Genomic DNA, 15,144 nt, shown 5'->3' on the forward strand with positions numbered 1-15,144 from the left:
TTGGTCCTTTAGTCTGTAAGGAAGAACTAACTTAGTTGGTCTCTAAGAACTAACTTAGTTGGTCTCTAAGGTGCTACTGGAAGGAATTTTTTTATTTTGTTTTGTAAAAAAAAGTTCAACAACTTCATACCTTAAAAAAGCCCAACAACTTTGGCCGGCCCTCACATATGTTCAGTTCAGCAAATCTGGCCCTGTTTGAAAAAAGTTTGGGCACCCCTGTAAGGAAATTGTTCCACAGTCTGGGTGCCACAACCACAAAGGCTGTTTGTCCTCCTCTCCCTGTATTTTTTATCAATGGCTACTGGCAGATGGTGCGAATGCTTTTTCAATGGAGGGTGGGAAGGCATTGGAAGCATAGCTGTCAACGTTTTCCTTTTTTTTAAGGGAAATTCCCTTATTCTGAATAGGATTCCTCACAAGAAAAGGGAAAAGTTGACAGCTATGATTGGAAGTGCAACACAGCAGAGCATCACCAAACAAACTGCCTTCACTCAGACCACACTTCCCATTAGGTAGCTCAGTAACTTGCTGCCGGCTGATATGTAAAAGGCTACTCAGTGCACAACAGGTATTTAAAAATAAGGTGGCAGGGAGAGAGGGACGACAGAAAACACTGGGATGCAATTACCGTATTTTTTGCTCTATAAGACTCACTTTTTCCCTCCTAAAAAGTAAGGGGGAATGTGTGTGCGTCTTATGGAGCGAATGCAGGCTGCGCCGCTATCCCAGAAGCCAGAACAGCAAGAGGGATTGCTGCTTTCACTGTGCAGCGATCCCTCTTGCTGTTCTGGCTTCTGAGATTCAGAATATATTTTTTCTTGTTTTCCTCCTCCAAAAACTAGGTGCGTCTTGTGGTCTGGTGCGTCTTATAGAGCGAAAAATACGGTATTTAGCCATGGTGTTTTCTGAATTAACCATAATAACTGAGTGAACAGAGCATCGCAATTCCAGAAAATAGCCATATCCTCCATCAATTTATCTAGCCCCTTTTTAAAACTGTTCAAACTGTTGACCATAGATACATCTTTTGGTAGCAAACAAATGCTAGTAGCATGGTCAAGGTCTATATGGTCTGACTATAACTGCTTTTTAAAAGCATGCTTTTAACCCTTTTGGGGGAAGAAAGAAGCCGCTGGGTCTCTGATCTAGCTTTGTACTCCTGGTCCAGCTGAGACCTTTTTCTGTTGAAAATTCCCACCGCAACCACGAACCGAGGGTTTGCTTGGGAGCCCTCCTATTTAATCTTCAGGTGGAGGGGCCTGTCAGAGGAGGGAGATCTTGCTCACACAAGCTTCCACGCTAGAGGTCACGGCCCTTTTGCAAAGCAGAACACTCTGTTCTCTGTCCGGAAGAACATAGGTAAGCGTACAGGCAGGGCTGAGCTCAAACTCTGACCCCTCTTATTTATCTGCCTTCTCTCCCTGCCTGCCACCTTCCACCTTTCCCAGGAGTGCCAACCTTGACCCCAGCATGCCTATCTGCCAGCTATTGAGCTGTTTTCCCACCATGTGGGATTTCTGGGATGCCCGCATTCTCAAATCCTAACCCCTGCTTCTTCCAGGACACTTTGCGCTGCCAATGAAGCCAATAAATGATCTTCCAGAGAATCCCATCTATAATGGAGGTCTGGTATAAGACCACCTGGAGGAAGATAAACATTGGTGATTAATAGTGAGAATTTTTCGCTTGAAAACAGACCTGTAAAAGCAAAAGGAGGAAAAGTCTGAACTAGCGAGAGTTTAGCTCTCATTTTAAGCGATATGGCGATTGCAAGACCACCTCTGGACCGGCCACCTTTCTGGGAGGGGCTGCCTATAACAAACCTCCACCACCAGCTGCCTTGCCCTCTGCAGCTGATTTCTTTCTCCATGAATACAGTTGTTTGCTTTCTTTTATCACATAATTTGGGAGGCTGCACTTTGGATCTCGTTCACTCGGAAGCTGCGTGCCTTTCTGCTATGTGTTCCTCAAACTCCATGTATGCAAGATCATGCCCTTTGAGTCTTGATTAATTAATTAATTGCCCTGGAAAGATTACTTATCAGCCCTTACTCTTCAGCTTCTGAGCTGGGGAAAAAATATATGTATGCTGTGGTGCCTTAGAGATATTGCTGCCATTTGATATGGGGGAAAGACAGTCAGTGCAGAGTTGTCCAATGGATCCAACTCTGATCCAATGGATCCAGTAATCTGATTAAGCTTCTTTTGTTTCTATGTACTTGGGGGACGCTGGTGGCGCTGTGGGTTAAACCACAGAGCCTAGGACTTACTTGCCGATCAGAAGGTCAGCGGTTCAAATCCCCACGACGGGATGAGCTCCCGTTTTTCGGTCCCTGCTCCTGCCAACCTAGCAGTTCAAAAGCACGTCAAGTGCAAGTAGATAAATAGGCACTGCTCTGGCGGAAAGGTAAATGGCGTTTCCGTGCACTGCTCTGGTTTGCCAGAAGCGGCTTAGTCATGCTGGCCACATGACCCGGAAAAACTGCGGACAAACATCGGCCTCTTTGGCCAGTAAAGCGAGATGAGTGCCGCAACCCCAGAATCATTCACGACTGGACTTAACTGCCAGGGGTCCCTTTACCTTTACCTTTATTATGCTTCCTCAAGAGATGGAGTGGTGCAGGGCACACCAGGCAGAAGACTGAAGCCTTGGTAACTACAAAGACCCTATCTGCCTGCGGACTGTCTCGCCAGAGTGGTGCATGCTCTGGCTATCTCTCGCTTGGACTACTGCAATGCGCTCTATGTGGGGCTACCATTGAAGGTGACCTGGAAACTACAACTAATCCAGAATGCGGCAGCTACACTGGTGACTGGGAGCGGCCACCGAGACCACATAACACCGGTCTTGAATAATAATAATAATAATAATAATAATAATAATAATAATAAGAGTGGCTTCCAACAAAATATTAAAATACAGTAATGCGTCAAACATTAAAAGCTTCCCTAAACAGGGCTGCCTTCAGATGTCTTCATAAAAGACCTACATTGGCTCCCAGTACGTTTCCGAGCACAATTCAAAGTGTTGGTGCTGACCTAAACAGCCTCGGTCCAGTATATCTGAAGGAGCGTCTCCACCTCCATCGTTCTACCCAGACACTGAGGTCTAGCGCTGAAGGCCTTCTGGTGGTTCCCTCACTGCGAGAAGCCAAGTTACAAGGAACCAGGCAGAGGGCCTTCTCGGTAGTGGCACCCGCCCTGTGGGACACCCTACCACTAGATGTAAAAGAAACAACTACCAGACTTTTAGAAGACAGATGGGCAGGGTATAAATAATAAATTATTATTATTATTATTATTATTATTATTATTATGCCGCGGCGAGACTCCTTATGGGGTCTTCGCTGCGAGATCACATTCATCCGGTACTATACCAGCTGCACTGGCTCCCAGTGGAGTACAGGATCAGGTTTAAGGTGCTGGTTTTAACCTTTAAAGCCCTATATGGCCTAGGACCCTCGTACCTATGGGACCGCCTCTCCTGGTATGTCCCACAGAGGAACTTACAGTCTGCAAATAAAAACATCTTGAAGATCCCAGGCCACAGAGAGGTTAGGCTGGCCTCAACTAGAGCCAGGGCCTTCTCGGCCGCGGCTCCAATCTGGTGGAACGCTCTGTCACAAGAGACTAGGGCCCTGCGGGACTTGACATCTTTCCGCAGGGCCTGCAAGACAGAGCTGTTCCACCAGGCCTTTGGTCAGGGCGCAGCCTGACCCCCCTCCTCTGGCAATCTGCACAGAATTTTGCTTAATGGTTGCCATCAATTTGATTTTAATTAATTTTTATAATGAAATGTTTTTAGAATCATTGGATTATTTTGATTGTTGTTAGCCGCCCTGAGCCCAGCTTGAGCTGGGGAGGGCGGGATATAAATAAAATTTATTATTATTATTATTATTATTATTATTATTATTATTACTATATAATGCCCCCACACACCACCGGCTTCCGAGATCTCACCTTGTTACCCCACATGCTTCCAAGCTAGCCCTGTGCTCATCTTTAATGACTCAACACTTACTTTTTCATAAAATGAAAGCAGGGTATCCTCCCAACCTTCTACAGGAAAATTGGGACCCGCCTCATATTGCTCTTCCCTGACAAGGCTTCCTGCTTCATCCCATCATAACATTGCGGAAAGGTCTGCCCTTCCTCCTGGTAGTCCCATTTATTTATTTCTCCATCTTAAAGTAAAGAAAGAGATCTGGGTAAATAGATGAAGCGGACTCCCTGCTTGAAAAAGGGGGCTCACTTTTTTGCAGAGGGCTGTGAACAGCAGCAAAATTCTGCCCATCTTATGAGTGACCACTATGGTGGAGAAGGTGGGATCTATAGATGGAGAAGTTACTTCATTGTTAGGATGCTGGGCAGCTGCTCCAATAGCAACCATGGCTCCTTGCTCTTGTGCTCAACATACATCAGGGCAAGCTCCATCCACTGCTCATCCAAAACGAGGGAAGTATGATAGAGAAAGCATCGCCCTCACTCCAAATCATCTTTATTTACTCTCACTCTGAATGAACGTTATTCCTCCTCACTCTGAACTAGCTTTGCCCCAGTGTCAAATCTTGGTCTTGTAACATTGTCAGTGTGAGCAGCCGGGATAATGTTGTGATGAAAAGCCACTGTTGGAAAACAACGATCGCACAGAAGCAGCAAAACAGGCACACACAGTAAGCTCTCAAGGGTCTTCTGAGGAAAATTTCAACCCCTGCAAAGCCCACCTTTGTGCAAAAATGTCCACACATGAAGCCCTTTTATGGACTCAACAAAGAGCAGAGACCCTCGGGCCAACCTACATTACAAACTTAGACTGGTTTTTAAATTGTTATTGTTATTCTTATCATCATCTCCTGTAGGTAGCTGATGGCTTAGACCAGTGATGGCCAAACTCGGCCCTCCAGCTGTTTTGGGACTACAGTTCCCATCATCCCTGACCACTGGTCCTGCTAGCTAGGGATAATGGTAAAGGTAAAGGGACCCCTGACCATTAGGTCCAGTCGTGACTCTGGGGTTGCGGGGCTCATCTCGCTTTATTGGCCGAGGGAGCCGGCGTACAGCTTCCGTGTCACGTGGCCAGCATGACTAAGCCGCTTCTGGCAAACCAGAGCAGCGCACGGAAACACCGTTTACCTTCCTGCCAGAGCGATACTTATTTATCTACTTGCACTTTGACATGCTTTTGAACTGCTAGGTTGGCAGGAGCAGGGACTGAGCAACGGAAGCTCACCCCATCGCGGGGATTCAAACCGCTGACCTGCTGATCGGCAAGCCCTAGGCTCTGTGGTTTAACCCACAGCGCCACCCGCATCCCTAGGGTTGATGGTAGTTGTAGTCAAAAATACAGCTAGAGGGCCGAGTTTGGCCATCACTGGCTTAGACCCATGCACTGCACAGAAACTCTATGGCAGTTAAGGTGATCTGTCAGCTCTTGCTGTCTTGCTAAATTATCCAGAAAGAGACATTATTATATTTAACTGTCACGGCTTTCCCCCAAAAGTCCTGTGAATTGTAATTCAGTGAGTACGCTGAGAATACTATTAAATAAAACTTGGGTTCCAGAGGAAATGACATTTAAGTAGTTCTGAGTGGTGCAGCAATGCCCTCTAAAACAGGAGCACTGACTCGTGCAAACAAACACACACTTTGCTTCGTGTTGCAGCCTCTGTCAATATTTTTTTGGAGAGGGGAGGCAGTTAAGGATCAAAGATCAGGGGTTTCGGATACAATAAAGGCTCAGTGGCAAGGGAAACAAGCAAGGGCTAAGGTGGGAGAAGACAATCCCTGCTGAAGTTGCACCATGGACCTTCTGCACAGCGCAGGGGTCCAGGCCACCAGCTACCTCCAGGAGAACTTCATGGGCTACCAGGGCTGGTTTGTCTTCATCTCCACAGTCGCTGATCTCAAAACTACTTTCTTTGTCTTCTTCCCCATCTGGTTCCAGCTGAAGGAGGAAGTGGGAATCCGACTCATCTGGGTGGCTGTGATCGGTGATTGGTTGAACCTGGTTTTCAAGTGGTGAGCGCGGAGTCTAAGAATCCTGATCACCCCATTTGGGGGTCAGGAACAAGTTCTCTTCTCGGTCATATTGCCCAGACAGAGACCACAGGGGCTTCCTTCCCCATTCCCTGTAGTCCCAGTGCTTAACCTGAGCCAGGACTCTGTCCTGGACACTGTTTTCCAGGACTATGCAAAGTAGCAATTAAGGTTTGGTCTGAACATAATGTCAAAGCTTGGCTTGATCTGGACCCCGTTGTCCAGATTTTGATGCTGTTTTTCAGGCCCACAGCAAACCATAGTTTACTGGTTCAGATGTGATGGCAAACTATGGTTTGACCCAAACTAAGAAGGAGCTAATTAAGCCGAGCTTGTGTGGAGAGGGAAGGGGCAGGAGCAAGCAGGGAGGTCTCTTTCCAGGCCCATTCTTGTAGTGCTAAATCACAGCTTTGCATTTCATATGAATCCTATCCCAGAAAATGCCTTTGAGCGCTTCCAGAATGAATTCCCTGCATTGCTGACCACCCACAGCCATCCCTGGGGTGTGAGGGGTCATGGAGGAGATGGTCAAATCCTGAAGAGGATTGGGAGGAGCTCGGGAAGTTGAAGCTGGACAACCCCAGGGTGCAGGAGGTAGATTTGCGATCCCAAAAAGTGTCCAAGGCTGAGGAGCAGGCTAACAGTCAAGTGTGTGGAGAGCTAGATCCAGAGGAACTGGAGTCAAGGAGGTTGGCAAAGGAGTGTTCTGCCCTTGTGGCATCAGACACCCCAAGTCTCACACCTCTGTTGGCTCCTCCTGTTGGTAAGGAGCCTCTGGGGAGGAAACAGAGTAAATTGGGTGCTCAGTTGCTTCTGACAAAACCTCCATCTCCAAAGACGCAGAGACTCTGGCATGGGTGTGAACAGACCTCGCAAACTCAACCCATTCCGTGTCCATTAGCTTGTCCATGCCTAGGACTCCGACTGCTTGCTTCACCAATGCTGTGCCCTTTCTGCTACTCAAAAGGAAGATGGAGGGGGCATGTCGCTTGTTGGATCAACATGTCAACATATTAGCTTGGGTTTAGCCATCTATCTAGAGCAGGGGTAGGCAACCTAAGGCCCAATCGCCATCTCAATCCGGCCTGCGGACTGTCCGGGAATCAGCGTGTTTCTACATGAGTAGAATGTGTCCTTTTATTTAAAATGCATCTCTGGGTTATTTGTGGGGCCTGCCTGGTGTTTTTACATGAGTAGGATGTGTGCTTTTATTTAAAATGCATCTCTGGGTTATTTGTGGGGCATAGGAATTCGTTCATTTCCCCCCCCCCCAAAAAAAAAAAATAGTCTGGCCCACCACATGGTCTGAGGGACGGTGGACCATCCCCCTGCTGAAAAAGGTTCCTGACCCCTGATCTAGAGTTCTTATGTACCTGCTGCACCTTATAAGCTGCGCCTTGCCTAGTTACCGATCTGATTTACGTTTTAAAACCTTGGTCGGAAACTGGACTGGGAGTTTGACTTCTCCGTCCGGCGGCAAGGGCCAGGGCAGTTGTGGGGTAATCAAACTTTCTTTTCTTTTCTTTTTTGGAAAGGAAGCACTCCTTGGTTCACTTGCTTGAGTAATATGGAACAATTTATTTGTTCTGTAGGTGCTTTCCCATGGCATGGTCTGGACATTGTAAGTGGCTCTGGGGAGAAGTTTTGCCTAGAGTCTCCTCAGAAGGAGACTGAATTATCTTTGGTACTTTCAAACACTGTGATTCTATGAATCCTCCATTTCCATAATTTGCCCTAAAAACGCAAATCATGGGATTGTGATTAACTTAAGAAGTAGCCAAATGTACATAATTTTATTTGATTTTCCTCCTTTTTTCCTCTCCCTCCCCTCTCTTTTTCGTCTTTTTGCAAAATGTAGTTTTATTTTGTAGAATTAAATGAAAATTGCTTCATCATGGATTGGCGATTCAGATTTCTGATATTTGTTTGATGGTTTTTAAACATGGATAGACTACTTTTCTATTAAAATACTATTCAAAGGGCCTTCAAAGAATTTTAAAAACCATCTAAGGACAACAAAAAGAAGCACAGGCAACTCATAATAAAGGTATTTTTTAAAATTTAAAAGATCTCAATAAATAAAATCAGGAATTAAAAACTGTAGCAAGGAATTAAAAATGAAAGCAATATTAATTAAATGTGAATGTCTATAATAGGAAGAGAGAGGGAGAGGAAATGTGTCAGGGAACTAGAAGTCTTGAGTACAAAATAATCACACCAGTCTTTTCCAGTTCCTGAAGCCTTTAACAGTAGGATGCAAGTTTGTTATTACTCTGAAAACATGGAAGGCTAGGTTTTTGTTTTTCTTCTGAGATGGATTTACTGAGGTAACTGGAATAGGTAAAGGTAAAGGGACCCCTGACCATTAGTTCCAGTCGTGGCCGACTCTGGGGTTGCGGCGCTCATCTCACTTTATTGGCTGAGGGAGCTGGCGTACAGCTTCCGGGTCATGTGGCCAGCATGACTAAACCGCTTCTGGCAAACCAGAGCAGCGCACGGAAACGCCGTTTACCTTCCCGCTGGAGTGGTACCTATTTATCTACTTGCACTGGTGTGCTTTCGAACTGCTAGGTTGGCAGGAGCTGGGACAGAAACGGGAGCTCACCCCACTGCGGGGATTCGAACCGCCGACCTTCTGATCGGCAAGCCCAAGAGGCTCAGTGGTTTAACCCACAGCGCCACCCGCGTCGTAGAATAGGCAGTGGCAATTTCTTGCCTCCTAGCCTATCTTACATCTTCTGGTTTCTGGGGACCCAACCACCACTCCTTAATCTTCCCTCCTTACAGGATCCTCTTTGGACAGAGACCTTACTGGTGGGTACGTGAGACCGATTACTACGGCACCGCAACACCCCCTGCAATCCAGCAGTTTCCCATCACCTGCGAAACTGGCCCAGGTGAGGTTGAAGCTGCCCCCTCTTCTCCCTGTCTTTAAGTCGCTGTAAGACCTCCCCCTTTCATTGACACTTGTGTCTCTCCCCTCCAGGCAGCCCCTCTGGTCACGCCATGGGGTCTTCTGGGGTCTACTATGTCATGGTGACAGCCCTGCTGTCGCAACTCTTGCCGCTGCAGAAAGAGACCTTGGCTGCCAGGTGAGGCCCCCGCTCTCAACCTGCACCAACACTATTAACAAAATTAAAATAAAAATTCCTTCCAGTAGCACGTTAGAGACCAACGAAGTTTGTTATGGTGTGAGCTTTCATGTGCATGCACACTTCTTCAGATACACCTAAACAGAAGTCACCAGACCCTTATATATAGTGAGAGGGTGGGGAGGGGTATTTACTCAGAAGGGTGGTGGGAATGGGTGATTGGCAGATAGCTGTGGTAAACCTGTTGACGACTGTTAACGACTGCAATTGGTCTTACAGGAAAAAGCAAGGGGTGAGATGGCTCAAAATAGCTTTATCATGTATAATGAGATAAGAATCCAATGCAGTGGTGCCCCGCAAGACGAATGCCTCGCAAGACGAAAAACCCGCTAGACGAAAGGGTTTTCCGTTTTTCGAGGCGCTTCGCAAGACGAATTTCTCTATGGGCTTGCTTCGCAAGACGAAAACGTCTTGCGAGTCTTGCGATTTTTTTCGCTCCCCCCCCTTTTTCTAAGCCGCTAATAGCCGCTTTGCCACTAATAGCCACTTTGCCGCTAATAGCGCTAATCCGCTAAGCCGCTAATAGGGTTGCTTCGCAAGACGAAAAAACCGCAAGACAAAGAGACTCGCGGAACGGATTCTTTTCGTCTTGCGAAGCACCACTGTGTCTCTATTCAGACCAGGTCTCTCCAAGTTTTTAGGTTTGGTAATAAGTTGCAATTCAGCCACTTCTCTTTCCAGTCTATTTCTGATTTTAGTTTAGTTTAGTTTTTAGTTTAGTTTAGTTTAGTTTAGTTTAGTTTAGTTTAGTTTAGTTTAGTTTAGACTACGGCAGACCAACACGGCTGTACAGACCAACCTGTAACTAGAACCATCAGTATTAGTATAACACCCTATACATGCAGGTCTCAGGTGTCCAGAACAGCTGGGACCTTACTTTTAGGAAGACAATGTGGTGCTATCTCAACAGGAGAGCATCTCAGAACAACTTTGCTCCTCCATACTTCCAAGGAGACAAGAACTGTTCAAATATATAAAAGGATGTCACATAGAGGAGGGAGAAAGGTTGTTTTCTGCTGCTCCAGAGAAGCGGACACGGAGCAATGGTTCCAAACTACAAGAAAGAAGATTCCACCTAAACATTAGGAAGAACTTCCTGACAGTAAGAGCTGTTCGACAGTGGAATTTGCTGCCAAGGAGTGTGGTGGAGTCTCCTTCTTTGGAGGTCTTTAAGCAGAGGCTTGACAACCGTATGTCAGGAGTGCTCTGATGGTGTTTCCTGCTTGGCAGGGGGTTGGACTCACACAAATTGTGGGGTGCAGCCTTTGACCGCAGTGGTTGTGGGAGACAAGTTCGCTGTCAGGGGCTGGACTGAGGAGGAATGGTGAGGGCCCTCCCTTTCTCCTGAACCTCCCGAGAACAGGAGGACAGTATAGATTTAGAACAGTGGTTTGCAGAAGGTCACAGTTCAGAGGCTGCAGAGGGGAGAAAATAGGAAATATTGGGGGAGCAGCAGCTAGAAGAAGCAGCACCAGGGGAGAGACAGCTGACAGACTCAGTGTCTTTGGAAAGCATTCCTGACCCCCCTCTCCCAGGACCAGACGAGCATTGAGGGTAGTAGAACAAAAAGCTCAGACACAGAAAGCTATTAGCCGACACTGGGTGACGTAGAATAGGAGAGACGTAGCAGGTGGGACTTTACTTGGAGCAACGCCATTATCTAGGGGAGACCGCATTCCTTCGTCTCTCTGTGACTATTGAATATATTACTTGGTAAGAACTCCTAATTTCTCTGCTTCTTGGCTGCCACTGGGGGAGGGACAGAATTCCCCGAAGCCTGACATTTGCTGACTCTTGCCATTGGGCTGTGGCTACAGAACTGGCTTTCTCAAGCAAGGCAATCTTTTCCTCAGCGAGAGAGAGAGGGAGGAATCGTGGCTCTAGATCGCAAAGATTTAGATCAGCCATTGGGCTGTGGCTACAGAACTGGCTTTCTCAAGCAAGGCAATCTTTTCCTCAGCGAGAGAGAGAGGGAGGAATCGTGGCTCTAGATCGCAAAGATTTAGATCAGCCTGTGGGTCCCCAGATGTTCTTGAACTACAATTCCCATCATCCCTAGCAAGCAAGGCCAGAGCTCAGGGATGATGGGAGTTGTAGTCCAACAACAACTGGGGACCCACAGGTTGAGAACCGCTGATTTAGATGGTGGCATGGTAAGATAATTCCTGCTTTTGCTCTGATCTGAACAAGTCCCCCTCATTCCCAGGTGTCTGCGTGGTCTCCTCTGGGCGGGATTCTGGACAGTGCAGGTCTGCGTCTGCTTATCTAGAGTCTTCCTCGCTGCACACTTCCCACACCAAGTGATCTCAGGTGTGATCTCGGGTGAGTTTTTCCTAGGCTTTTAGCTGCACAACGAAATTTCTGTGCACCAGTGAAAAGGCCTTTATTCACTAGAAACAGAAGACAGTTAGGTGGTGCATGTGTACTGGCCTCGGTCCGGTAGACCTGAAGGAGCATCTCCACCCCCATCGTTCTGCCCGGACACTGAGCTCCAGTGCCGAGGGCCTTCTGGCGGTTCCCTCACTACGAGAAGCCAAGTTACAGGGAACAAGGCAGAGGGCCTTCTCGGTAGTGGCACCCGTCCTGTGGAACGCCCTCCCACCAGATGTCAAAGAGAAAAACTACCAGACTTTTAGAAGACATCTGAAGGCAGCCCTGTTTAGGGAAGCTTTTAATGTTTGAAGCACTATTGTATTTTAATATTTTGTTGGAAGCCGCCCAGAGTGGCTGGGGAAACTCAGCCGGATGGGCGGGGTATAAATAATAAATTATTATTATTACATTATTAGAGAGTCAAACGATATGCATGTTGCTGACATTTGTCCTGGGGAGGGGATGGAGGCAGCCTAGATTGCCAGGTGTGGCTCACAGACTCAAAGGGGTGGGAGGGAACCAAAGGAGTCAGTCAAACGCCCAGCAATGCACAGATATGCAGTTGTCCCATCTGGGGTTTGAACCAGCAACCTTGGATCCAGGTTCATCTTTGACTGGAGTCAGGAGGAAATAATTTTGCCCCAGCCAAATTGAATATTGTTGTTGGTGACTTGTAACCTTGCTCTCTGCTGTGATATGTGTAGCATGCTTTGCTTGTAGGAATAATCCGCAACCACTGCTGTATAATGCTCTCCCCAGGGACACTTGCCTGGCGCCACACAAATTATTTTTGTTTTCCTGGGAATTTGGGCAGTGCCAATTACATCACATTGTACTGATAAACCAGCTCTTTATAATGTTTATGTGATTTTATTGTTTTATTATGTGTTTTTTTTTCCTATTGGCAGTACAGTGGTGCCCCCACAAGACGAATGCCTCGCAAGACGGAAAACCCGCTAGACGAAAGGGTTTTCCGTTTTGGAGGTGCTTCGCAAAACGAATTTCCTACGGGCTTGCTTCGCAAGACGAAAATGTCTTGCGAGTTCCTGCGGGTTCCCCCCCCTTTCCCCCCCTTTCCTAAGCCTCTAAGCCGCTTATCAGCTGATCCGCTAAGCCGCTTATCAGCTGATCCACTAAGCCGCTTATCAGCTGATCCGCTAAGCCGCTTATCAGCTGATCCGCTAAGCCTCTAAGCCGCTTATCAGCTGATCCACTAAGCCCCTAAGCCGCTAATAGCACTAATCCACTAATCCGCTAATGGGCTTGCTTCGCAAGACGAAAAAACCACAAGACGAAGAGACTCGCGGAACGGATTCTTTTCGTCTTGCGAGGCACCACTGTAAATTGCCGATAAAGCAAGCCTAACCTTAGTGCAACTGAGTTGGATGTTCCAATATAAAAGGGGCACCAGGTGGGCTACCCTGCCTTGCGACAGGAGTTGGGTTAAACTCTCCCAACAAAATGAGTCTCTGAAGAGGAATATCCAGTATGGTGATATTCTGGTTAAAAGGATGGCTCATGTGGCAGCTTTGCTGAGCTCTTGTCAGGGAGCCTGGCCTAGAGGCTAGGAAGAAAGGGACTTGGTGGAGGCTGGTCCATTTGAGGAATGGGGCACTGCCCCACCAACCTCAGGCTGGCACCAGTCAGATGCCACAGCCACCCCATCACCTTTCTTCCTTTCTGCCAATCCTGGTGGAGGCTGGGGGCAGCTTCCTTAGTCTCAGTGATGTGGTTGTAGAAGTCATAGAAATGTAGAATTGGAAGGGGACCCGAGGGTCATTTAGTCCAACCCCCTGCAACACAGGAATCTTTCGCCCAATGTGGGGCATGAACCCACAATCCTGACATCAAGAGTCTTGTGCTCTACCAACTGAGCTATGATGAATGTTAGCCAGGAGCAGGAGGTTAGAGGCTAAATTAGAATTAGAGGGCTCTGTCTGCCATTTGGCTCTGGCTACTATTGGTCTTCCTGCCCTCAGGCCTACCAGTACGAGTGGGCACCAGCTAACACTGGTACTGCTGCCCTGGTGTGTGTGTGTGTGTGTGTGTGTGTGTATGTGTGAGAATATGGACAAGAGAGAAAAAGTAAAACGAGAGGAAGTGAAGTTCTGCTTTTTGATTTATAGAGGAGAGATAGGACCCTTGGGGGCACCTCATGTGGGTCGCGGGTGGTGCTGTGGGTTAAATCACAGAGCCTAGGACTTGCCGATCGGAAGGTCGGCGGTTTGAATCCCTGCGACGGGGTGAGCTCCCGTTGCTCGGTCCCTGCTCCTGCCAACCTAGCAGTTCGAAAGCACATCAAAGCGCAAGTAGATAAATAGGTACCGCTCCGGCGGGAAGGTAAACGGCATTTCCCTGTGCTGCTCTGGTTCGCCAGAAGCGGCTTAGTCATGCTGGCCACATGACCCGGAAGCTGTACGCCGGCTCCCTCGGCCAATAAAGCAAGATGAGCGCCACAACCCCCGAGTCGGCCACGACTGGACCTAATGGTCAGGGGTCCCTTTACCTTTTTAGGACCTTGTGTGCATCTTATGTCCAGGTTCATGGAGACACAGATGGGCCACGCATAGGGTTTGATAACCAATGCTTTGATGCATTAAATGGCCAACTGCTTATTCTCTAAAGTTCAACTCACAAACCCTCTCACTCAGCCCTGTGTCAACAACACTGACAGGAGAGGCGTTGCATGGATGCGTTTGTGGATATTCCAACTAAACAGAATGGTTTCCCCCCCTCCTCAGGGATGCTGGTGGCAGTGTTCTTTGAGCACGTCCGCTCCATCTACAACGCCAGCCTGAGGAGATACGTGGGCACCACTTTCTTCCTCTTTGGCTTTGCCCTGGGCTTCTACCTGCTGCTCAAGATGCTGGGGGTGGACCTCCTGTGGACGCTGGAGAAGGCCCACAAGTGGTGCGAGCGGCCAGAGTGGGTCCATATCGACACAACGCCCTTTGCCAGCCTGCTTCGCAACCTGGGCATCCTGCTGGGCCTGGGGCTGGGCCTCAACTCTCCAATGTACGCGCAGAGCTGCAAAGGGAAGGAAAGGCAGCGGCTGGCCTTCCGCCTCAGCTGCATCGTTTGCTCCCTGTCCGTCCTGCACCTGTTTGATTCCTTCGAGCTGCCCACCGACAGGGAGATCCTCTTCTACATCCTCTCCTTCTGCAGGAACACCTGCGCTCACATCTGTGCTGTGGCGCTGATCCCCTACTGCATCTCCTGGCTCTTCCGGCAGACAAAGAAAGACGCATAGGGGGCAGAAAGTTTGGAACGCAGCTACCTTGGACATGGTTCTCCTGTTCCAGCTCTTGCAAGGGCCCTCGGGACTCGGGGCTAAAGCTTTATAAAACCGACTCTTTGGTGGGAGATGGTACTGAGCTCCTTTGCACATCGATGAATACGAGCTCCCCCAGGTTAGCATCAGGAGCATTCTGACATCCAAGCAGGAACAGCAGTAAGGACAGATACATAGAAAGCTGCCTTACATCAAACCATACAGTTGGTCCATCTAGACTGGCAGCTGATCTCCAGGATTACAGGCAAGGTTCTCTCCCAGCCCTACGGTGACAGGTGTAAATGTGTG

At 48.0% G+C, this 15,144-nt stretch overlaps 1 protein-coding gene across 2 annotated transcripts; it reads left to right on the top strand.

Annotated features, from left to right (window-relative positions):
- The first annotated feature begins 5,745 nt into the window (after window positions 1-5,745).
- On the top strand, window positions 5,746-14,926 carry LOC307200886 (glucose-6-phosphatase catalytic subunit 1-like). 2 transcript variants are annotated; one of them, XM_079949929.1, is made up of 5 exons: window positions 5,746-6,021; window positions 8,827-8,936; window positions 9,026-9,131; window positions 11,398-11,513; window positions 14,306-14,925. In XM_079949929.1, exons 1-5 carry the CDS (start codon window positions 5,804-5,806, stop codon window positions 14,812-14,814), a joined length of 1,059 nt encoding a protein of 352 aa, XP_079806055.1. In that variant the 5' UTR covers window positions 5,746-5,803; the 3' UTR covers window positions 14,815-14,925. The 2 variants fall into 2 exon arrangements, with proteins under 2 accessions (XP_079806055.1, XP_079806056.1); XM_079949930.1 differs by lacking the exon at window positions 5,746-6,021 and adding an exon at window positions 7,632-7,660 and having other exon boundaries at window positions 14,306-14,926.
- The last annotated feature ends 218 nt before the right edge of the window (window positions 14,927-15,144 follow it).

This window comes from Podarcis cretensis, assembly GCF_951804945.1.
Source record: "Podarcis cretensis genome assembly, chromosome: 13".
Classification (NCBI taxonomy): Eukaryota; Metazoa; Chordata; class Lepidosauria; order Squamata; family Lacertidae; genus Podarcis; species Podarcis cretensis.

Bases quoted from the DNA above. Each gene is read 5' to 3' on its own strand.
- LOC307200886 (XM_079949929.1), top strand. From the start codon at position 5,804: ATGGACCTTCTGCACAGCGCAGGGGTCCAGGCCACCAGCTACCTCCAG. The intron at 6,022-8,826 runs GTGAGCGCGGAG...CCCTCCTTACAG, and splicing joins TTGAACCTGGTTTTCAAGTG to GATCCTCTTTGGACAGAGAC. The intron at 8,937-9,025 runs GTGAGGTTGAAG...TCTCCCCTCCAG, and splicing joins CACCTGCGAAACTGGCCCAG to GCAGCCCCTCTGGTCACGCC.